The sequence below is a fragment of the Anabrus simplex genome, chromosome 1, assembly GCF_040414725.1.
Source record: "Anabrus simplex isolate iqAnaSimp1 chromosome 1, ASM4041472v1, whole genome shotgun sequence".
NCBI classification, from domain to species: Eukaryota; Metazoa; Arthropoda; class Insecta; order Orthoptera; family Tettigoniidae; genus Anabrus; species Anabrus simplex.
Genome location: NC_090265.1, coordinates 35,054,921 through 35,080,287, shown reverse-complemented (window position 1 = coordinate 35,080,287; position 25,367 = coordinate 35,054,921). Strand labels below are relative to the sequence as shown.

At 40.0% G+C, this 25,367-nt stretch overlaps 1 protein-coding gene across 1 annotated transcript; it reads right to left on the bottom strand.

The window, feature by feature from the left end:
* Positions 1-561: 561 nt before the first annotated feature.
* Vha14-1 (V-type proton ATPase subunit Vha14-1) lies at positions 562-25,367 on the bottom strand. The gene is made up of 5 exons (XM_067138760.2): positions 25,212-25,367; positions 25,046-25,127; positions 7,597-7,679; positions 1,186-1,308; positions 562-1,009 (listed from the first exon to the last, which is right to left on the bottom strand). Exons 1-5 carry the CDS (start codon positions 25,260-25,262, stop codon positions 980-982), a joined length of 369 nt encoding a protein of 122 aa, XP_066994861.1. The 5' UTR covers positions 25,263-25,367; the 3' UTR covers positions 562-979.

Genomic DNA, 25,367 nt, shown 5'->3' with positions numbered 1-25,367 from the left:
GTACATTCCTCATCGCCAGATGTTTCATTCCAGGCTTCTGTCAATGTCATATGTTACATACACATGTTATGTGACCCTCTTAGACTGATTCTGATGGTTTGGTCAGCTTCTGCTTCGAACGCTAGCGCTGTGTCATGTCCGGGGAGCCATCTGGTGACGAATGAACGTACCATTTCCACTTGAACTATAACGTCTAAATTTCAAAAAGTCATTGTTTAAGAAGCCTTTCTCATGAACAGTCGAGATTTTCCTCTGATGATGCAGAGCACAGTTCTCTGTGAAATGTAAAGAATTTCACCTTATTTTCTTGACACAGCACAAGCCCAAAAGCCTATACAGTATTATGTCTGTAAGTACGGGCCGTGAAAGCATCAGTGGCAACAGAACTATTTTATCTTTCTAATCAATCTGCTTTGGGTACATGCCTTTTTTACTCCATTTCTCTAGTTTCAGGCCCAAATTCAATTCCTGGCAGTTTCTAGCCAGTTTCGACCAGTCCACGAAAGTTAGGTAGCTGGGTGGGTAGGTAGCAGTTGTGGTAGAAAACAAAGCATACCCAACTTCAACAAATGTCTTTTATATATTTCTTTACATTATCTACAGACTCCATACAGCAAACACAATGAGAAATAGTCAATACTGATTCCACCGTATTTACAAATAAAATATATTACTTTTCATAGAAATTTAGAGAACTGTTCATGTGCCAATGGATTAGAACACACTCCAATTCATGTCTACCTTACAATCAAATGCAACTGTATATCTCATACCATGAAACCAATACTACTGAAACCAGAACATTCTTTTTACATCAAATTAGAAAAGGTATTAAAACAAGTTCTTGTGACTAAGTTCTGGGGGGCAAAGAAGACTAAAATGGAATGTATCATTTATCTACACCATTCCAACACCACAAAAATATTGAAATTCTCTTAACAACCAAGAAACAGATCAATGAAGTCGCACCCTTCTGGTATTATTTCAAATCTTCAGGATTGAACATTCCCTGAAAAAGAAAAGGCATGAGATAAGAAACTACAGATATGTAGAGTGCATCAGAAATATAACCATTATTCCTTTATGCCCCACAGATATAAAATCTAAACATTTTGGTGACATACATACAGTAGCTATACTAATTACCGACTCAAGAACCATCTTGCAATTGAAATAACAGCATACCTTAGCGCGACGCAGGATGGAATCTTTGCTGGCATCATATGGATGATCTTTTGAAGGAATTTCAAGAACTGCGGGGATGGGTTGCGTATGACTATCGATGCAGTGCCGAATCATCTCTGCTACCTGGAGATACACACAGAAAAGAGCTTTCTAGCATAAACAAAGAAGTCAGAAAAGAAGTGACCAAAGCAAAAAATTACAGCTAATAGAAAACATGAGAATATAAATGATATAGGAGGCACTCAATCCAAATAAGCTTAGAAAGCAATTAAAAGTCTAAAGAATGAACAATGAAGGAACACCTATATTACAGTTCTTATAACACAAAAATGTGGATTTTGTACCATCAACCTTTTCAGCTCGACAGTCCCTATTCAGTCCTAGCACTCGCATGTCGAGCTTCGGTCAACATGCAGTTCTGTATGCCGTAACTCCTTTGTTGACTATACATCGACTTAGATTTCTTATTCAACTATCATAAACAGTAGTATTACTGACGAAGGGACGGCTTCTAAAGCACAATCCTGAACTGAGGACGCTTGTGGTCAAAAGGGGTCCAAAATCCAGGGCAACAGCCCCTCATAATGGTACTTATCGCTAGTAAAGCAGAACAATGGTATTTGTTATGTTGCGGTATTAACCAAAAGTAGTGTAAACTCACGGTGTTCCACACTTCATGGTACTACTCACAAGTATTGCACGTTGCACAGGTAACACAGACCTATTGTGTTTCTTACATAATGGTGCCACTCATAAACAACGGAAACCCATGATGTTCCTCACATAGTGGGTACTAATCACAGGCAACGCCCAGACCCGTGGTGTTTCTCGCAATGGTACTAATCACGGGTACTGTAAAACCCATACTGATTCACCCTCTGTTACTACTAATCACAAACCTATTGTGTACCTAACATAGTGGTACTACTCGCAAATAAAGGCGACCCATGGTGTTCCCCGCATGATGGTACTAATCACAAATAGTTTCATGGTTCTAATACAATCATCCCTTGGTAGCCCCTTTTAGTTGCCTCTCACGACAGGCAGGGGATATGATTCAGTTGATAGGAGCATGTTGTTTAACATCCTTAGAGAAATGGGTACAGATAATAAGACGTTACAGCTAATAAGGAGACTTTAACAAACACGTACTCAAAGGTTAAAATTATGGGAGAGATATCTGAACCCTTTAAAATCAAGACAGGCGTAAGGCAAGGAGATTGCCTATCCCCACTGCTGTTCAATTGTGTCCTGGATAAGGTCATCAAAGAATGGGAAAAAGAACTCACAGAAAAGGGCATTAAAGACCAAATAAGGATAGGATACAAGAAAGAGAACATCACAATCAACTGCTTAGCATTTGCTGACGATCTTGTACTGTTATTGGAAAATATTGAATCAGCGATAATACAAGTTAACACTTTAAAAGAGGTAGCAATGAAAACCGGCCTGCAGATATCATTCTTCAAGTTTTTATAGTAGTGGTGATGAGTATAAACTTCAAGAGGTCCATTACATCCTTTTTTTTCTTTGCCATGGAGATCGGTCTGGATGTGCTATAAAGATCATCTTGTGGAACATTAGCTAGGCTTTCTAAAGGACGTCCGTTTCCATTTTTCTTCTGGATATTAATATTTCCAAAAGACATATCTGTGAAGAAAGTAGTTTTAAATTTGATAGTGAATGGTTCACCCTTCTAAATCCTGATCCATCTCATTGTCAGCCAGTTAACTGGTTCACCTTCGACACTTTGTTTCCTGTTGGAGATACACTTTTCTAAGTTTTCCGTTGAATACATGTTTTCATGGTTCATTTCTGTAAAGATATATTTGTTTGTTTTCCTGCAGCCAAGAATGATATACCAATCCCTTGGAGAATAGATGTGGCTACAAGTTTTTGCTCTTTTTTTCAAAAAAAGAAAAGGCTGTGGAGTTAATCACTTTGGCCACTGAAACCTCTGGTAAAATGTTCCGTTGCCAGAGCAGATAGCGCATTCTGATGGCGAAACATTTAACCGTAGAGTTAGTTGTTTTGGCCACTGACAAATATTCAGTGATGCTACCCAACCATGTTATTACTTGCACTTTTCAAAATTTTGGAGTTAGTCGGCTTGGCTTCTGAAAGCCTCACATATCAATCACGCAGTAACAAAGAAATATACAAAACATGCAGTAGGATTTCAGATGCCATTCGAAAGCGAAGAATTAAATATTTTGGACATATTTCAAGAATGCCTGGTGACAAGACTTGCTCAGAAAATCTTTAACCACTTAAATAAGCCCAATAGGAAAGGCAGCTCTTATGAAAAATGGTTTGTTAACATGAAGAAGGATTTGCAAGAAATGAACATCACACATCAAGACATCCACAACAGAACCACCTTCAGAAAAAAGTTACACACATTTAAGGGTTTCCTACAGCCAGAAACAGCGACCAAAAATAAACAACAATGGACGGTTGAAAGGAAAGAATCAGCAAGCAGGAGGCGCCAAAGAAGAGGCTATACAATGTGTAATGCTGAACTGCTTTCTACAGAATGGGTGAGAAGTCCCCCTACCCCTGTAACTGCTTAGTAATCAAATGTTAGGTTATGTTACTTCTGTATTAAGTGTCCAATATATCTGTATGTTCCCCATCATGCTGTAAGCACAATTTTATACGCTTCCATATTCTTCTTGACATATTTCTGAGCATGTCCGGTGTTATTGTGCGAAATGCATCCTCAACAGCATTGCGCAGGTCGTCGTTTGTAGCATAATGACATGCAGATACATGCGCCTTAATGTCTCCCCATAACGAGTTGTCAGGTGTGCTGAGGTCAGGATTTCTTGGTGACCATTTCAAGGGAGCTGCTGTTGCTAGTGAACCACAACCTATCCACCATCCTGGGAAATTTTCGTTTAGGAACTTGCGTGTGAAAGTGCATAGTGAGCAATCATATGCATTCTGTGAGGCCCCTTTCCTCAAGCTGGGGTATTAACCATGTTTGTAACATGTGTAAATAATATGCGCCATTCACAATCCCTTCAAAAAAAGTACAGTCCAAGCAGATGTTGCGATGTCATCGCTGTCCATATCATTACGTGAGGCAGGTTCCTTTCCAACTCAACTCTATAATGAGGATTCTCTTTGGCCCACAAAACAACATTTCTAGCACGTGAGCTGCAATAAATAGCACATTCATCTGAAAACATAACCTTGGCACGGCATGCTAAAACGCACTCATTCTGATCTCTATCCGATATCATATCAACTTCATGGTTTTGATCCGTATTGAATTGTGACCACAATAATAATTATTAATGTAATAATAATAATAATAATAATAATAATAATAATATTATTTGCTTTACGTCCCACTAACTACTTTTTCGGTCTTCGGAGATGCCGAGGTGCCGGAATTTAGTCCTGCGGGAGTTCTTTTACGTGCCAGTAAATCTGCCGACACGAGGCTGACGTATATGAGCACCTTCAAATACCAACGGACAGAGCCAGGATCGAACCTGCCACGTTGGGGTCAGAAGGCCAGCGCCTTAACCGTCTGAGCCACTCAGCCCAGCTTAAATTAATGTTGTATGGTCCACCTTTTTCTATACTATATTATGCAATATTATTGAATTACATTACTATTGTGCGAAATGCATCCTTAACAGCATTGCACAGTTCTTCATTTGTAGCATAATGACATGCAGATACATACAAAGTTTAGCAATGAAATTCAATAATATTGTATAATATTGTATTGGAAAAGATGGACCATTCAACATTACTCTATCCGATAACTTGTTTATGAACGTTGGTCAAAAAGGTCTGAATTTAAGGTCTTTTTTAATGTAATCTTGCATTGTTGTCCTCAGCATATCGAGCTCTGAAGTACATTTACGCGTCAACCTCATAGGAGATTGTTCAATCGAAGCACAGACTCCAGCACATGTTTCTTCTTGTATCTTCTTCCTTCCACTCCGTGGCCTGTCTTTATGACTGCCCGAGGCAAAAGCACGTCTGTCCCAATCAATAAGTGTTGCTTTTTCACGGTGAAGCCTTATTAAATCTTTCCTGGAAAGCTCCCATAATCTGTCTCATTGTCTGCCCTGTGCGTTTTCCTTTGTGCACCCACACACTTGCCACTAACCGCTCCTCAATACAGTAGTGTACGGAGTAACTCTTATCGCTCACATCTACCACGGCTTCATAGTAAGACTTGCCTGCAACTATATGTATTCGAACACTTGATTCCAAAAATTAATGAGAAGTAACATAGCTACCAACCTGCATAATTAACATAGCATAAATAACATTTTGATACTGAACATTTACATTTACCCTGTACATTTACATGATGTAAAGGTATTTACTTTTCTTAAAGGTTGTCAGAATTCAGTGTAAGCAGTACACCAATGGATTTATAACTGTTTGGTTCTTCAGTCTGCTGAAACTAATTTTGAATAAATATATAAACTACCTGAAAAAGAAAACATATGGTAACAGAATTAAACTGGAAAAGAAACAATTAAAATAAAATGACATGTTTCATTTCTGAAAGAACATCAGATTCTATCAAATCATACTCAAATATATTTAGAAATGTATAAACCATTTATGTTTATTTCTATATAAATCCTTAAAAACTTGAATTTTGGAACTTATCTTGATGAAGTCCTCACTTCTCTCCACTCTAGCAAAGAATGCAAGAATGCAAGTTATTCTTTATAGGTATAATTCTGGTACCATGTTCATAGTTTATAAATTTATTCAAAATTATTTTTGGCAGACTGAAGAACCTAACTGTTATAAATTAACAGAGTTGAAATTGAAAAGAGATAGCTTCAGATATCACAAAAAGAAGAAAAGGAAAAGAAAAAAGTAGCAAAGCAATGGTGCAAATCCTGCCTAACTTAAAACAGTTTTGGTTGCACAATCCAAGCTTCATAAATAATTCTACAAGTTCAAATACACACATGATTTGCCGACTACCTTAACGGAATACCTAAATAGTATGGACAGTACAAAATGAAAGACACTGTACCTAAAGGGTACAGATCTCTGCACATGGTTAGGTGGGTATTTAGGGGCTGTAGTAAGGATGTAAAAGAGAGGGCATCTAAGTCTCTGGTAAGACTCCAACTAGAGTATGGTTCCAGTGTGTGGGACCCTCACCAGGATTACTTGATTCAAGAACTGGAAAAAATCCATAGAAAAGCAGCTCGATTTGTTCTGGGTGATTTCTGACAAAAAAGTAGCGTTACAAAAATGTTGCAAAGTTTGGGCTGGGAAGGCTTGGGAGAAAGGAGACGAACTGCTCAACTAGTGGTATGTGATGTAGATGTTGATTCCCATAGGAAACCTGGAATATTTGTCCTGAATGAGAAAATTTACAATACCAATGTAGTTAGTCCATTACTGGACATTATAAATTTTCCAGCTAACTCTTTCTTGGTGCCAGCATTTTGCCCCAGTGTGGTAAGTTGAGCTCATCAGTTTGTAAATAGCATACTTATCAAGATGCATGGCTAGTGCATACCATGGAGGCCAATGACCAGGCCACTCAGAGCCACCAGCAGTGACAATGCACTATGAGAGACTTTCTCTCATTTTGATTAGCTGGAAAATTTATAGTGTCCAATAACAGATTAACTACATTGGTATTGTAAATTTACTCATTCAGGACAAATATTCCAGGTTCCCTATTGGAATCAACATCTACATCATCTGATGGCCAGGCAGGTATCAACTTTCGAAAATGAGACGAAGTCTCTCACAGTGTATTGGCACTGCTGGTGGCTCCAAGTGGCCTGTGCAGTGGCCTCTACGGTATGCACTAGCCATGCGTTTTGATAGGTGTGCTATTTACTAACTGATGAGCCCAACTTAGCACACTGGGACGAAATGCTGGCACCAAGAATGAGTCAGCTGGAAAATTTATAATGTCAAATATTGGACTAACTACATTGGGATCGTAAGGGTATGTTCCAAGCTGTCAGTGGAGAGACAGCGTGGAATGATATCGACAGACGAATAAGTTTGAGTTGTGCCTTTAAAAGTAGGAAAGATCATAATATGAAGATAAAGCTGGAATTTAAGAAGACAAATTGGGGCAAATATTTGTATTCAGGAAGGTGAGTTAGGGATTGGAATAACTTACCAAGGGAGATGTTCAATAAATTTCCAATTTCTTGCAATCATTTAAGAAAAGGCTAGGAAAACAACAGATAGGGAATCTGCCACCTGGATGACTGCCCTAAATGCTGATCAGTAGTGACTGATTGATTGATACTTCAACATAAATACATCTTTGACTGGGAACGTAACCTTCTGCTGATGTCATTCTATATCAACACACACTTCTTGCAGAAAACAAGGTATCTTATATGAACAAAACTTTGACGCATGATCACGCAAAAATATACTCACGTTCTGATTGATAAGGATGATATCAATATCATCCCTCTTCACAAAACGTTTGAAGCAATCTTCTATTTCACTCACGCTAGTATCTGAAACAATAAATGCATGAATCAGATGAACTGAACACTTATAATCATATTGCTCCAGTCATAAATATCAATCGAAAGATATTGCATTTGGCAACAACAACAACAACAAAATTTACCAGCTTCCTCCATTCTATATATTTTTTGATCTACCTAATTGACTCCTTTTTAAGGACATACAGTACTAGGATAGAATACAGTAAAAACAGTCACTAACAAAATATTAACTGCTAGCTGTCTGGACCAAATTCTTTTTTTTTAAATACTCAGTGAACCAGAAGACTTATCTGCACTAACCCTTAGAATTCATACAGCGGGGCTACCCCAACATTGGAATTTTCTCATATAGATCCTATGTCAGAGCACACCCGACATGAATCTTTCCAACTAACTCCATTATTTGGTTACACCTACCTGAATTGGCACTACAGTATACTCCTGCGATCTGTTGACTCTTTGGAATGCTTCAAAGGTTAAATTCTGTTCGATAACAGGCCCTGTGGAGAGTTATCTCTGGTCATGCAAAAGTGTGAATCTTGAATGTGTCCAAAATGTTTAACATTGTTGTTGAATAATATATTACAGTGTACTATATTGTTTTAGTTCATTTTGTTGGTAAATTGTAAGCAACTTCACTGTAGATTGTTTACGAGCTATAATATCCCCCTAAGTGAAGGTACATAAATGGACCTAGAGTGGAAGGCATGTTGCCATAAACATGGAGGCTAAAGGTTAATATATGGTTGCTTACTCAACTCCTCAGGAAAAATATAGCTAATGCCATACAGTTCGAACATGATAGTGCACCAACTCATTATGCCAGAAGTGTGCAATTGTGCCTTAATCACCTTTTCCCAACCAGGTGGCTTTGTCATGAAACACACGACATTCCTTGATCTTTGACATGACCTTCACGAAGCCCAGTTCTCATCATGCCAGACAATTCTCTTTGGGATATCAGAATTCTGGAAAAAGACACTGAAAAGACACTGCAGTTTCAAACAAAGTTAGAGTAGATTCTCAGTAGTGGCACCAGAATTTAATTTTTTTTTATTTTTACAATCTGCTTTATGTTGCACCGACACTGATACGTCATACTGTGGCGATGGGATAGGAAAGGGCTGGGTGTGGGAAGGAAGCGACCGTGGCCTTTAAGGTACAGCCCATGCATTAGCCTGGTGTGAAAATGGAAAACCACCTTCAGGGCTGCCGACAGTGGGGTTTGAACCCACTATTTCCCAAATGCAAGCTGATAATTACGTGACCCAAACCGCACAGCAACTTGCTCGGTGATTCCAGAAATGCAACAGATAATGAGTCACGGACTCTTTAGACTTACCCATCTGTACATAGACTATAGAGGAGTTCCTACAGATATTTGGGATCCATAACAAAGAGAAACTAACAATAATGTGATTTGGTTTACGTCCCACTAACTACTTCTACGGTTTTTGGAGACACCGAGGTGCCAGAATTTAGTCTCACAGGAGTTCTTTTACGTGCCAGTAAATCTACTGATACGAAGCTGACGTATTTGAGCACTTTCACATACCACCGGACTGAGCCAGGATTGAACCTGCCAAGTTGGGGTCAGAAGGCCAGCGCCTCAACTGCCTGAACCACTCATTCGGCACCAAAGAGTAGGATCCCAGCAACTGAAATGAGGTTTGAGAGCTACAAAAAAAAAAAAAAAGATTGACTATGCAGTGAAGTGACAAGACTGAGTTGCTGTTGGGAGATTGCAGGACAGAACTGATTCAGAAAAGCTAAAGTGATTTATGTACATAATGGAAATGTCACAAAAAAGAATGTCAAAGTGGGCACATAAGGAAATAAAGTCATATAAGTGGGTAACGGCTGGCCCAAAACTAGATGGCAGGTTACAGTGAGGGAGTGCATTAACCTGAATCCGCCCAGCGTGCCATATATGGCACGGCAAACTACACAGTCTTCTCGGACTCTTATTATTGAAACCACATGCACTGTATTGTCGTGTTCAGAGAAGTCCCGCCTAACATCTTATGTGGTTTGTTTTAGTATATCGCGCTCATTTGTGTGGAATAGCTACATAAAAAGAAGTCTTGTTTTCACAAGTGCCAGTAATGGCTGCATGTTTGAAGTAATTCCTGTTTTACTTCTATAGTTATTTATATGGACCCTGTTGTGCTTTATTTTTCTCTAAGGTGCTTATGTGTATGGGGATTAGCTAAGGTATATCTTGGTGATGATTGGTGTCCTTTCGTTTGAAGTAGAAGTTTGGTGGTACTTATCTGGCACACTGGGCGGAAGTGCTGTGTTTCTGCCCGGCACAACCCAGCCTAATAAGTATTATAGTTCTGATGTTCCTTTCCGTTCATTTCATTCTTCTTTATCAACCTAACAACGCATCACGGTGTAGGCTATAAGTTATATGTTTTAATTTAACAAGTTTTAAATACGCATAAAATTGACACTGCATTGCAGTTTTCTTGTTGAAATGTTTTATGCAGTTATTCATCCTGGCTTTTCACGTGCTTCACATTTATGGGTTCATACATTTTTCTAGATTGAGAACAGTTATGGAATATAATGGTAAAAATTGGATACCCTAAACATCTTATTCAAGTTATCCAAAGTCTGTACAAAAGGACGAGAATTGTGTTAGATTTAGGATACAAACTAACAGAAGAAATATTAATTAATCAAGGTGTACGTCAGGGATGCAGCCTCTCTCCAACACTATTCAATATATATATAGATGAAGTAATCAGAAATTGGAAACGAATTGTGCACTCTGGAATAAAATTTAACACAAACACATAAATACTATGCTCTTTGCAGATGATCAATTTATCCTGCAGGATGATGAAGATAAACTCCAGAAATCAATACATCAGTTAAACACCATTTGTAAAAGTTATAATCTTCGGCTATCCAGAACAAAAACCAAAGTTATGGCATGGCAAGGGAAATATCCTATCAGAGCGAAGATAGTAATCGACAATCAACCAGTAGAACAAGTCACAAATTTTAAGTACCTTGGTTGTGAAATATCTTTTAATGATGATGACGAGGTGAAGAAGAAGCTTCATCGATTTCAATATATGTGTGGGACAATTCGCCGAACACTGAAAGGAAAAGTAAGAGAAGATACTCAGCTTAAATTCTATAAGACTATGGCTGTACCAACTTTGCTATATGGAAGTGAGACATGGGTAGATAAAATAAGCTATAGGAATAAAATACAATCATCTGAAATGAGATTCCTAAGATCAGTGATAGGATACTCCCTAAAAGATAAAATACGAAATGAAGAGATAAGACAAAAATTAAATATATTCTCAATGAATGAAAGAATATTCCAAAACAGGATAAATTGGAAAAACCACGTTCTGAGGATGGATAACGACAGAATCCCAAAACTTGCCCTGGAATACCATCCTACAGGAAGAAGAGATATTGGTCGTCCTATGAAGAGATGGAATGAAATCTGAGGTCGGAACAGGCTATTAGCCTAATCCATGAAGAGGAAGTAAGTAAGTACATTTTTCTAGGAGAATTTCATTAAGAGAAATACTCGACTTGTTGGAAAATGATCAACTTTCCAACGTAGAAAACGTATTCATCGAGCCTCCACGCGCTGCAGTTTTGTCAGACGAAGATAATTTACCTGGTAGCCAGCTTCGAGCGAACACAGAATTAGTGACCCGTGAAACTCCAACTGACTATCAAGACTTTGAAGATGTGCCTGTTGAAGTAGATCAAGCTGAGTTGGTACAAGTAAGACCCAGAGAGGTACCTCAAATTCCTGCAAAATGGGAAAAGCAAAACCTTATCACACGTTCAGGAATATTTCCCAAAAGTGACTTCACCGAACTTCGAGAAAAATCGTGTGTTGAACTGTTTGAGTCAATTTTTACAGATGGCATTTTCGATCACTTAGTTTCTGAATCTAACAAATATGCCAGGTTTTTGAACTGTCCTTCCCCGAATATTACTCAGCAAGAAATGCAAGTTTTCCTTGCAATTTTAATTTTATCTGGATACAATACTGTTCCTTCGAAGAGATCATATTGGGAGGATGCGTGTGATGTGCACCATTCTGTGGTGGCAAGTGCTATGCGGTGAAACAGGTTTCTTGAAATTTGCTGTGCTGATAACACTAACCCAAATTTCAACGACCAAATGTGAAAGTTGAAACCTTTGATTGACCTTCTACTGCTCATTTCATAGAAAACTTTCGAGCTGAAGAGCACTTGTCGTATGATGAGTGTATGGTGCCATATTTCGGGAGGCATTTCTGCAAACAATTTAAAAGAGGAAAACCTATTCGTTTTGATTTCTAGGCATGGTGTCTAAACACGCATCATGGATATCTTGTAGATTTTGAAGTATACCAAGGAAAAAATCCTAACGCGAATGCCCAGTATGAAGCAGAATTTGGGAAGTGAGCAACCCCCCTTGTAACAATGCTGGATAATCTTTGACCGGATCTGAAAAATTTGCCTTTCAAATTATACTTCGACAATCTCTTCACTGGAATGGGATTGCTAACACATCTTGGTGCACGGGGATATGGTGCTACAGGCACACTTCGAGAAAATCGCATTCCTAAGGATTGTAATCTGAAATCTTCCGCTACCCTGAAGAAAGAAAAACGGGGTACATATGATTACCTAAAGAGCTTGGAGGAAGGTGTTCAAGGTGTTGGGTGGATAATTCAGTAGTAAGTGTAACATCTACATGCTACAGAATGCACCCTGAAAAACAGGTATCTCGTTATGTACAGAAAAAGGACAGGCTAGAGGTGGAAAAGTCTGAGTGTCTCAGTCAGTACAATATGGGTCGTAACTTAACAGATGTGCGAATCGGAAAAAAGTGGTGGTGGGCAATATTTGCCTGGCTCGTCGATGTAGGAATGCATAATGCATGGCAGCTGAAACACGTCTGGAGAAGGCATTTCTCACCTTGATTTTCAACGAGCAATTGTCCAGACTTATCTCACATGCTACAAGGCTGCTCCCTCGTTCAGCAGATCTCATTGTTTTGGACATAATGCAGTACGATGGAATGCATCACTGGCCTTCTACAATTCCAGGAGTGAAGAGAAGATGTATGTCATAAAATTGCCTTGCTAGGCCTAGAATCCAGTGTACCAAGTGCAATGTAGGTTTATGTGTAGACTATTTTACTGATTATCATATGCGCAAAGGGAATCACCATTAGCGAAGTACTCAAATGAAGAGGTGACTTACCTTTGTACATACCACAGCTATAATTCCTCATACAGACCGATTACCTCATGACGTAATAAGTGATTTGGGTAGCTTGTGAGATTTTAGCATTATTATTCATGTTTGTGGGTTACTGTAGTCACGTCCTAGTTCGTGAACCATGGGCAACGGCTGAGTGGCCTAGTAAGTGGTCCTGAGAGTCGGGATAGCAGTTGCTATGGAATGGGAGTGGGCATCTCGGACATATTCTGAGTCGTGGCCCTCCTTGTGCTCAGGCGGCTAGGACTACACAATTCACCGGTGGTCCATAACCCGTTAGAGGAGAGATCCTCACTTGGACTATGTGCAAGTAGGGCAGCATCCTGCTTCATGAATTTACCGAGCTCAGAACACTTTAAGCAAGCCTCGGACCTATGGGAGTAATGGAGTCCCACTCCCATTTGACAGGCGAGGGACTCCTTGGAAACAACTTGGCGAACAAAATGGAATTCGATGGGGAGCTATCAATATTAATGGGGCTTATGGAAGAAAGAAGGTAGAACTTGCTGAGTCAGCAAAGAGGATGCATCTGGATCTGCTAGGAGTAAGTGATATTCGGGTAAGGGGAGATAAGGAGGAAGAGATAGGAGATTATAAAGTGTACTTGACGGGTGTTAGAAAGGGAAGGGCAGAGTCTGGGGTAGGGCTCTTTATCAGGAATACCATTGCACGCAACATAGTTTCTGTTAGGCACGTAAGTGAGCGAATGATGTGGGTAGATTTGTCAGTTGGAGGAATTAGGACAAGAATTGTGTCCGTGTATTCACCATGTGAGGGTGCAGATGAGGATGAAGTTGACAAGTTTTATGAAGCATTGAGTGACATCGTGGTCAGGGTCAACAGCAAGGATAGAATAGTGCTAATGGGCGATTTCAATGCGAGAGTTGGGAATAGAACTGAAGGATACGAAAGGGTGATTGGTAAATGTGGGGAAGATATGGAAGCTAATGGGAATGGGAAGCGTTTGCTGGACTTCTGTGCTAGTATGGGTTTAGCTGTTACGAATACATTCTTCAAGCATAAGGCTATTCACCGCTACACATGAGAGGCTAGGGGTACCAGATCCATAATAGACTATATCTTAACAGACTTTGAATTCAGGAAATCTTTTAGGAATGTACGAGTTTTTCGGGGATTTTTCGATGATACAGACCATTATCTGATCTGTAGTGAACTAAGTATCTCTAGGCCTAGGGTAGAGAAAGTGAAATCTGTCTGCAAACGAATAAGGGTAGAAAATCTCCAGGACGAGGAAATTAGACAGAAGTACATGGATATGATTAGTGAGAAGTTTCGAACAGTAGACAGTAAGAAGGTTCAGGATATAGAAAGTGAATGGGTGGCATATAGGGATGCTGTAGTAGAAACAGCAAGGGAATGCCTAGGAACAACTGTGTGTAAAGATGGGAGAAGGCGAACATCTTGGTGGAATGATGAAGTGAGAGAAGCCTGTAAACGTAAAAAGAAGGCTTATCAGAAATGGCTCCAAACAAGGGCCGAGGCAGACAGGGATTTGTACGTAGATGAAAGAAACAGAGCGAAACAAATAGTTGTTGAATCCAAAAAGAAGTCATGGGAAGATTTTGGTAATAACCTGGAAAGGCTAGGTCAAGCAGCAGGGAAACCTTTCTGGACAGTAATAAAGAATCTTAGGAAGGGAGGAAAAAAAGAAATGAACAGTGTTTTGAGTAATTCAGGTGAACTCATAACAGATCCCAGGGAATCACTGGAGAGGTGGAGGGAAGATTTTGAACATCTTCTCAATGTAAAAGGAAATCATCATGGTGGTGTTGCAAACAGTCAAGCTCATGGGCAGGAGGAAAATGATGTTGGTGAAATTATGCTTGAGGAAGTGGAAAGGATAGTAAATAAACTCCATTGTCATAAGGCAGCAGGAATAGATGAAATTAGACCTGAAATGGTGAAGTATAGTAGTGGGAAGGCAGGGATGAAATGGCTTCATAGAGTAGTCAAATTAGCGTGGAGTGTTGGTAAGGTACCTTCAGATTGGACAAAAGCAGTAATTGCACCTATCTATAAGCAAGGGAACAGGAAGGATTGCAACAACTATTGAGGTATCTCATTGATTAGTATACCAGGCAAAGTATTCACTGGCATCTTGGAAGGGAGGGTGCGATCAGTCGTTGAGAGGAAGTTGGATGAAAACCAGTGTGGTTTCAGACCACAGAGAGGCTGTCAGGATCAGATTTTCAGTATGCGCCAGGTAATTGAAAAATGCTACGAGAAGAATAGGCAGTTGTGTTTATGTTTCGTAGATCTAGAGAAAGCATATGACAGGGTACCGAGGGAAAAGATGTTCGCTATACTGGGGGACTATGGAATTAAAGGTAGATTATTAAAATCAATCAAAGGCATTTATGTTGACAATTGGGCTTCAGTGAGAATTGATGGTAGAATGAGTTCTTGGTTCAGGGTACTTACAGGAGTTAGACAAGGCTGTAATCTTTCACCTTTGCTGTTTGTAGTTTACATGGATCATATGCTGAAAGGTATAAAATGGCAGGGAGGGATTCAGTTAGGTGGAAATGTAGTAAGCAGCCTGGCCTATGCTGACGACTTGGTCTTAATGGCAGACCGTGCCGAAAGCCTGCAGTCTAACATCTTGGAACTTGAAAATAGGTGCAATGAGTATGGTATGAAAATTAGCCTCTCGAAGACTAAATTGATGTCAGTAGGTAAGAAATCCAACAGAATTGAATGTCAGATTGGTGATACATAGCTAGAACAGGTGGATAATTTCAAGTATTTAGGTTGTGTGTTTTCCCAGGATGGTAATATAGTAAGTGAGATTGAATCAAGGTGTAGTAAAGCTAATGCAGTGAGCTCGCAGTTGCGATCAGCAGTATTCTGTAAGAAGGAAGTCAGCTCCCAGACGAAACTATCTTTACATCGGTCTGTTTTCAGACCAACTTTGCTTTATGGGAGCGAAAGCTGGGTGGACTCAGGATATCTTATTCATAAGTTAGAAGTAACAGACATGAAAGTAGCAAGAATGATTGCTGGTACAAACAGGTGGGAACAATGGCAGGAGGGAACTCGGAATGAGGAGATAAAGGCTAATTTAGGAATGAACTCGATGGATGAAGCTGTACGCATAAACCGGCTTCGGTGGTGGGGTCATGTGAGGCGAATGGAGGAGGATAGGTTACCTAGGAGAATAATGGACTCTGTTATGGAGGGTAAGAGAAGTAGAGGGAGACCAAGACGACGATGGTTAGACTCTGTTTCTAACGATTTAAAGATAAGAGGTATAGAACTAAATGAGGCCACAGCACTAGTTGCAAATCGAGGATTGTGGCGACGTTTAATAAATTCTCAGAGGCTTGCAGACTGAACGCTGAAAGGCATAACAGTCTATAATGATAATGTATGTATGTATGTATTTAAAATATAAATTAATTTCCTCATATAACTAACAACTCAGGTCATTTACAACCCCTATAAAATCATCCCTAGCACCAAAAAAACAAACATCTAGGAAATTTTAGTAGTTCTGGAACAACATTATTTTTGTAATATATGCAAATATTGAAGAAAACTTGTATACTGATGATTTACAAAAGAAAGTATAGGATGAAAACATATCAATAAGCCAAATGCGGAATAACTTGCAAATTCCTATACATGAAACAAAAAGCACCACTACCGCCCAGCGTGCCATATATGGCACGGGCCTTTTCTCGGAAGTTACATGCCGAATAAATAAAATTAAAGCTTTTCCGTGATCTTCATATGCATATTATCCAACGCTAAAAGTTACAAGCTGATTCTCAAAAAATAAAATCTTGGGCAGATCCAGGTAAGGACAGAGGAAGCAATGCTGACGAGAGTGATTGAAAAGAAATGGAAGGGCAGGGTGCTAAAGCACTCTGCCCTACCCAGAGAGAATTAGGGAACTGTGCCACTCTTACAACCAGGACCAGTAGCCAGAATGTCGAAGTGGACTTGATGGAACCAGTTAATGTCTGCATTGCCTGATTTGTATAGGGCTGCAGTATTCTGCCATAGAGTACACGATACCAACAGCTAATGAACACAAGGTGGATGCTGTGGAACCCATTATTTTACCACGTACCCTTTATAGGTTATTTCTTGATATGAGCCTAGCTGGAGTCTTCTGATGACGATTATTGTTTAAACGGGCCTAACACCCAGGTCATTGGCCCCTAATGATACGAGGTGGACGAAATTAAAACTTCAAAATGTACCTATTGACTAGAATCTAAAATGAATGACAATTAAAAAATGATTGTGAAACAAAAACAATCAGGGAATCCAATTCACAATGCCATAATTACTGGGATGATACTTATTTGAAGGGGTCCAAATTCAAGGTCACCAGCCTCTCATAATGGCACTAATCACTTGTAAAGCAGAACCATGGTATTCCTCCTATAGTGGTACTAATCACAGGTAACGTAGACTCATGGTGTTTCTCGCATGGTATTAATCACAGGTATTGTAGACTCATGGTATATCACACACAATGGCACCACTCACAAGCAACACAGACCCATGGTGCTCCTCACATAGTGGGAGTAATCACTGGCTCCAGTATTCCCGTGGTGTTCCTCACTTGGTGGAAAAAATCACAGGCCACGTATACTCATGGTGTTGCTCACATACTGCTACTAATCATAGGCAATGTAGACCCACAGTCTATCACACATTACGGCAATGCCCATAGGCAACACAAACCCATGGTGTTCCTCACATAATGGTACTACTCTCAGGCAATGCAGACCCGTGGCTTTCCTCACAATGATACTAATCGTGGGTGCCAGCCAAACCCGTGGTGTTTCTCACATAGTGGGACTAATCATAGGCAAAGTAGACCCATGGTGTTTCTAAAGTGGTACCGCTCATAGGTAATGCAGACAAATTCTGAACACAACGGAACCAACCGGTGGAATACACACAATGACACTTATCACAAACAATCCCCAGACCCGTAGTGTTTCTCGCATAATGGTACAGCTTCTATGAAACGTAGACCCATAGTTTTCCTCGCAAGGTGGTACTAGTCACAAGTCGACCCATGGTGTTCCGCACGTAATGGTACTAATCACAAGTAGGGTTTTTTTTTTTTTTTTTTTTTTTGCTCTTTGCTTTTATGTCGCACTGACACAGATAGTCTTATGGCGACGATGGGATAGGAAAGGCCTAGGAGTGGAAAGTGGCTGTGGCCTTAATTAAGGTACAGCCCCAGCATTTGCCTGGTGTGAACATGGAAAACCACGGAAAACCAGGGCTGCCAACAGCGAGATTCGAACCCACTATCTCCTGGATGCCAGCCCCACAGCTGCACGGCCAACTCTCCCGGTCACAAGTAGTCTCGTGGTTCTAATGTTATCATCCCTTCATCAGGGCAGGGGATACTGTGGGTGTATTCTTCGTCGTGTCCCCCACCCACATGGGATCTGGAGTCTTCTACAAGTGCTATTGAAAAGACATATGTTAAGGGTAACCCCAAAGCACCTTTTATGTTTTTTGTACCCTAGGCGATTCCCTTCAAAATGAGCTCCCTTTGGGATCAGCGGTAGAGTGTCGGCCTCCAGATCCCAAGATAGCGGGTCCAAACCCAGCAGAGGTAGTCAGGTTTTTTAAGGGCGGAAAAAAGTCCATTCGAGACTTCCACGTCATATGATGTTGGCATGTAAATGATCTCTGGTAACAGAATTTGGTGTTCACCCAACAAACTTCATTAAAACTCAGCCATAGACGCCCCAGAGATTTTCGGTTTACTCTGCCATCTACCAGGCCTAGAGTAAAACTGAATGTCGAAACTGACAAGCAAGCAGCCAGATGGCAACGAATTAAAATGCTTATACATGGTAGCTGAGGCCATACAATTATTCATGGTGTGGGTTACTGAAGTCACATCCTAGTTCGTGAACCATGGGCAACGGTTGAGTGGCCTAGTAAGTGGTCCTGAGTGTCGGGATACCAGTTGCTATGGAATGGGAGTGGACATCTCTGACATATTCTGAGTCATGACCCTCCTTGTGCTCAGGCGGCTAGGACTATACAATTTACCAGTGGTCCATAACCCGTTAGAGGAGAGATCGTCACTTGGACAATGTGCAAGTAGGGTGGCATCCTGCTCAATGAAGTTACCAAGCTCAGAACATTTAGAGCAAGCCTCGGACCTATGGGAGTAACGGAGACCCGCTCCCATTTGACAGGCGAGGGACTCTTTGGAAACAACTTGGCGAACAAAATGGAATTTGATGGGGCTTATGGAAGAAAGTAGAACTGGCTGAGTCAGCAAAGAGGATGCATCTGGATGTGCTAGGAGTAACTGATATTCGGGTAAGGCGAGATAACGAGGAAGAGATAGGAGATTATAAAGTGTACTTGACGGGTGTTAGAAAGGAAAGGGCAGAGTCTGGGGTAGGGCTGTTTATCAGGAATACCATAGCACGCAACATAGTTTCTGTTAGGCACGTAAATGAGCGAATGATGTGGGTAGATTTGGCAGTGGGAGGAATTAGGACGAGAATTGTCTCCGTGTATTCACCATCTGAGGGTGCAGATGAGGATGAAGTTGACAAGTTTTATGAAGCATTGAGTGACATCGTGGTCAGGGTCAACAGCAACGATAGAATAGTGCTAATGGGTGATTTCAATGCGAGAGTTGGGAATAGAACTGAAGGATACGAAAGGGTGATTGGTAAATGTGGGGATGATATGGAAGCTAATGGAAATGGGAAGCGTTTGCTGGACTTCTGTGCTAGTATGGGTTTAGCAGTTATGAATACATTCTTCAAGCATAAGGCTATTCACCGCTACACATGGGAGGCTAGGGGTACCAGATCCATTATAGACTATATCTTAACCGACTTTGAATTCAGGAAATCTGTTAGGAACGTACAAGTTTTCCGGGGATTTTTCGATGATACAGACCACTATCTGATCTGTAGTGAACTAAGTATCTCTAGGCCTAGGGTAGAGAAAATGAAATCTGTCTGCAAACGAATAAGGGTAGAAAATCTCCAGGACGAGGAAATTAGACAGAAGTAAATGGATATGATTAGTGAGAAGTTTTGAACAGTAGACAGTAAGCAGGTTCAGGATATGAAAGTGAATGGGTGGCATACAGCGATGCTGTAGTAGAAACAGCAAGGGAATGCCTAAGAACAACTGTGTGTAAAGACGGGAAAAGGCGAACATCTTGATGGAATGATGAAGTGAAAGCAGCCTGTAAACGTAAAAAGAAGGCTTATCAGAAATGGCTCCAAACAAGGGCCGAGGCAGACAGGGAATTGTATGTAGATGAAAGAAACAGAGCAAAACAAATAGTTGTTGAATCCAAAAAGAAGTCCTGGGAAGATTTTGGTAATAACCTGGAAAGGCTAGGTCAAGCAACAAGGAAACCTTTCTGGACAGTAATAAAGAATCTTAGGACGGGAGGGAAAAAGGAAATGAACAGTGTTTTGACTAATTCAGGTGAACTCATAATAGATCCCAGGGAATCACTGGAGAGGTGGAGGGAAGATTTTGAACATCTTCTCAATGTAAAAGGAAATCATCCTGATGGTGTTGCGAACAGCCAAGCTCATGGCGAGGAGGGAAATGATGTTGGTGAAATTACGCTTAAGTGGAAAGGATGGTAAATAAACTCCATTATCATAAGGCAGCAGGAATAGATGAAATTAGACCTGAAATGGTGAAGTATAGTAGTGGGAAGGCAGGGATGAAATGGCTTCATAGAGTAGTCAAATTAGCGTGGAGTGTTGGTAAGGTACCTTCAGATTGGACAAAAGCAGTAATTGTACCTATCTATAAGCAAGGGAACAGGAAGGATTGCAACAACTATTGAGGTATCTCATTGATTAGTATACCAGGCAAAGTATTCACTGGCATCTTGGAAGGGAGGGTGCGATCAGTCGTTGAGAGGAAGTTGGATGAAAACCAGTGTGGTTTCAGACCACAGAGAGGCTGTCAGGATCAGATTTTCAGTATACGCCAGGTCAATGAAAAATGCTACGAGAGGGATAGGCAGTTGTGTTTATGTTTCATAGATCTAGAGAAAGCATATGACAGGGTACCGAGGGAAAAGATGTTCGCTATACTGGGGGACTATGGAATTAAAGGTAGATTATTAAAATCAATCAAAGGCATTTATGTTGACAATTGGGCTTCAGTGAGAATTGATGGTAGAATTAGTTCTTGGTTCAGGATACTTACAGAGGTTAGACAAGGCTGTAAGCTTTCACCTTTGCTGTTCATAGTTCATGTAGTAAGCAGTCTGGCCTATGCTGACAACTTGGTCTTAATGGCAGATTGTGCCGAAAGCCTGCAGTCTAATATCTTGGAACTTGAAAATAGGTGTAATGAGTATGGTATGAAAATTAGTCTCTCAAAGACTAAATTGATGTCAGTAGGTAAGAAATTCAACAGAACTGAATGTCGATAATTTCAAGTATTTAGGTTGTTTGTTCTCCCAGGATGGTAATATAGTGAGATTGAATCAAGGTGTCTTAAAGCTAATGCAGTAAGCTCGCAGTTGCGATCAACAGTATTCTGTAAGAAGGAAGTCAGCTCCCAGACGAAACTATCTTTACATCGGTCTGTTTTCAGACCAACTTTGCTGTACGGGAGCGAAAGCTGGGTGGACTCAGGATATCTTATTCATAAGTTAGAAGTAACAGACATGAAAGTAGCAAGAATGATTGCTGGTACAAAAAGGTGGGAATAATGGCAGGAGTGTACTCGGAATGAGGAGATAAAGGCTAATTTAGGAATGAACTCTATTAATGAAGCTGTATGCATAAACCGGCTTCGGTGGTGGGGTCATGTGATGCGAATGGAGGAGGATAGGTTACCTAGGAGAATAATGGACTCTGTTATGGAGGGTAAGAGTAGTAGAGGTAGACCAAGACAATGGTTGGTTTCTAACGATTTAAAGATAAGAGGTATAGAACTAAATGAGGCCACAACACTAGTTGCAAATTGAGGATTGTGGCGACGTTTAGTAAATTGACAGGCGCTTGCAGACTGAACGCTGAAAGGCATAACAGTCTATAATGTTAATGTATGTATGTATGTTATTATTCCTTCAAAACAAATCTCCAATTCACGGTTGGCTAACATACTAGTCAGATCGAGACAGGTAGCTTCAGTTTTATTAGGGTTCTGTTGTAATCTCCACTTATGATAAAACTATTCCATTATGGTTAGATCCTGTGTTAATATTTTTCAGTGATGTCGAAGCATTTGTGTTGTGTTGTGTTGCTATTGCTCAGTTGTCAGCATGTTTTAACTTTCTGGATTGTGTTTCTGGCATATCCACTACGTAGGCCTACAGGCTAAACAGTAGAGGAGACACACTCTTATTAAGTATCTTCTGTTTACTTGTGGCACTGCTTATGATTACCTGGAATGGCCTGACAATCAACATGTTGTAAAGAATTTGTGCGAATCTTCTACATGGTATTACACGTAGCAGCTGACAGATTACACCCTGTTCCAGACAGTATAATACGTTGCAGAGAGATCAATGAATACAACAAAAGTCCTACGTCATTTCTGAAAACCAGCTTATGATTACTGCAAAAAGTCTTAAGTCATTTCCAAAAGCCAGCTTCTATGCATTCCGTTGATGAGTAATTGATCAGTAAGCTCAGGTTTGAATGAAATCCTGCCTGTTCTACAGGTACCTTGCCAAGTATCTCCACACTTATTCTGTTAAATAATTTGTACACCATGCTCAGAAGAGCAATAGGACAGTCGCTCTGAGGTCTGTTGCTGGGTCTACCTGGTTTTAAGATTGTAATTATCTTAAATATTTCACAAATCATATGTTTCATAAGGGGTTGTTGTAGTTTTACATCCATAGGTTTAACCTTGATTTACCCCATACACGACCCCTGGATGGTGCTAGGAAAGGAACAATATTGGCTGCTAGATAATCTCTGTGATCTAACACACTACATAATACTGGCTACTACAGCTGTAAACAGTTCTTGGAAAAACCAAAGATCTAGAAATCTTGGACCACGTACTCAAATTTTACAGATAAGACCTGAAATGAAAAGGCAGGGGGGAAATTGCTTAATACAGCATGGAAAGCGAGTAAGGTCAAAAGCAGTAAATGAACTTATTGATATGAAAAGGAACAGAAAGGATTGCAACAACTATCATAGCATTTCACTGATCAGTATACCAGGCAAGGTGTTCACAGGCATTTTGGAGAGGAGGGTGTAATGAACAGTAAGGAGTAAATTGAACAGGAACTAGTGTGGTTTTAGACAACAGAGGGGCTGTCAGGACTCAGCTTTTGAGTATGTGTCAAGTAATTAAAAAGTGCTACAAGGGGAATAGACAGTTACATTTATGTTTCATAAATCTAGAGGAAGTGATGGGATATGAAGGGAAAGGATGTTAACTGAACTGGTGATTATGGAATGGGGTAGATTATTACCGGCAAAAGGCATGTTTACAATCAAGCCGCAGTGAAAGATTTATGGTAGGAAGAGTTCTTGGATTTGGATTAGTTAAAGGGGTTAGACAATGCTGTAATCTTTCACCTTTGTTGTTCATAGTTTACATGGATCATTTAGGAAGTCAAGTGGAAATGTTAAATAATGTTATTGGCTTTACGTTCCACTAACTACTTTTTCGGTTTTCAGAGACGCAGAGATGCCAGAATTTTGTCCCGCAGGAGTTCTTTTACATGCCAGTAAATCTACCGACATGAGGCTGACATATTTGAGCACCTTCAAATACCACCGGACTGAGCCAGGATCGAACCTGCCATGTTTGAGTCAGAAGGCCAGTGCCTCAACCGTCAGAGCCACCCAGCCCGGCAAGTGGAAATATAGCAAGCAGTTTAGTCTATCTTGACAACAAGGTCTTCACTCCGTACTGCGCTGAAAGACTGCAATCTAATATCTTGGACCATGAAAATAGATGCATAGATGCAGCAAGTATCTTTGAATGAAGTGTGAACTTAGCGAGTATGAACTTGGAAAATTAGCATTTCCAAAACTAAAATGATGTTTTGCAAAGAAGAAAATTAAATGGATTGAATATCAGGACAGGTATTACAAACTGCAAGAGGCAGATCATTCCAGATACTCAAGATATGTATTCTTGCATGATGGTAGTATACTTAGAGAATCCAGGTACAGCAAAGTTAAAGCAGTGAGTTTGCAAACCAGATCAACGGTATTCTGTAAGCAAGTAGAGAGTTCTCGAACAAATCTATCTTGACACTGGCCTGGATTCAGGCCTACTGTACTGTACAGGGGTTAAACCAGAGTGGACTAAGAATACCTTAGCCACAAGTTAGAAGTACTTTGGAGTAGCAAGAATGATTGCAGATTAAAACGTGCAGGAACAATATCAGGATGGTACTGTACTTGATGTGAGGCGATAAAGGCTAAGTTTAGGAATAAACTTGATGGTAGAAGCAGTATATATAAATAGGCTTAAATGGTAGCGTCATAAGAGCCAAATGGAGGATGATGATAATGCACTCGGCCATAGAATATCAGAGGTACATGGAGATCAAAACGGCAATAGTTAGGACACTATTTTCAATTATTTAATGATGACAGGCATGGAACTAAATGAGGCCACGAAGCAAGTTGCAAATAGACGAGTGTAGAGGCTGTTAATAAACTCAGAGCAGAAAGGCATAACAATCTATAATGAAGATGTATGGATGTAGTAGTTTTAATGATGTAGAAAAATTCTTATGATTTTCATACATGATTTTCAAGATTACTAACAAGGGAGGTTACATTTCTCTTTCCAATTTCATTCTGTGTTGGGCTCGTGTACATTTCTCTACCATGCAAATCAGTAAGATCCATAGGCCTGCAGCAGTGACAAAGCAATAAAAACTTATCTGGAATGACTCAAAAGTAAGGTAGCAACATGACGTTGGATAATATTGAAAAGACATCCCCAGTTTTAGATCCATAGGGACGTAATATTTCACTGCAATAATATCACACTACATTAGTCGGTATTCGAACCCAGTATGTCGTACACAAAAGCCAATTCGAATTAACAGGTATAAAAAAAAAACATAAAATGTGTACAGAGCTAACTACCCCAACAATTATATTCAAATATTCTACTTACTTTTATCCACCACCATGAAATTGGGCTGCCTGTGCTTGTTTATTTCTCCGATTCCCCCAAGTAGAAAGCCAACACATGTATCCTAGGGCACCAAAATAATTCAAATAACACTTTATGAAAAAAATAAGAAATATTCCATTCGAGCCGTATGTAAGATAGACTATACCTCATCCCCAATCACAGACACCAATTTTCCTTTTGCAGAATGAAGGGCCATAATAAATGGTAAATTAAAGTAGTTCACAGATTTCAAACAACAGGCACGCCCACAATGGCCCAGAAGCAGTCAGCTGATTTCTCGACACACCAGCACGGAGTAAAT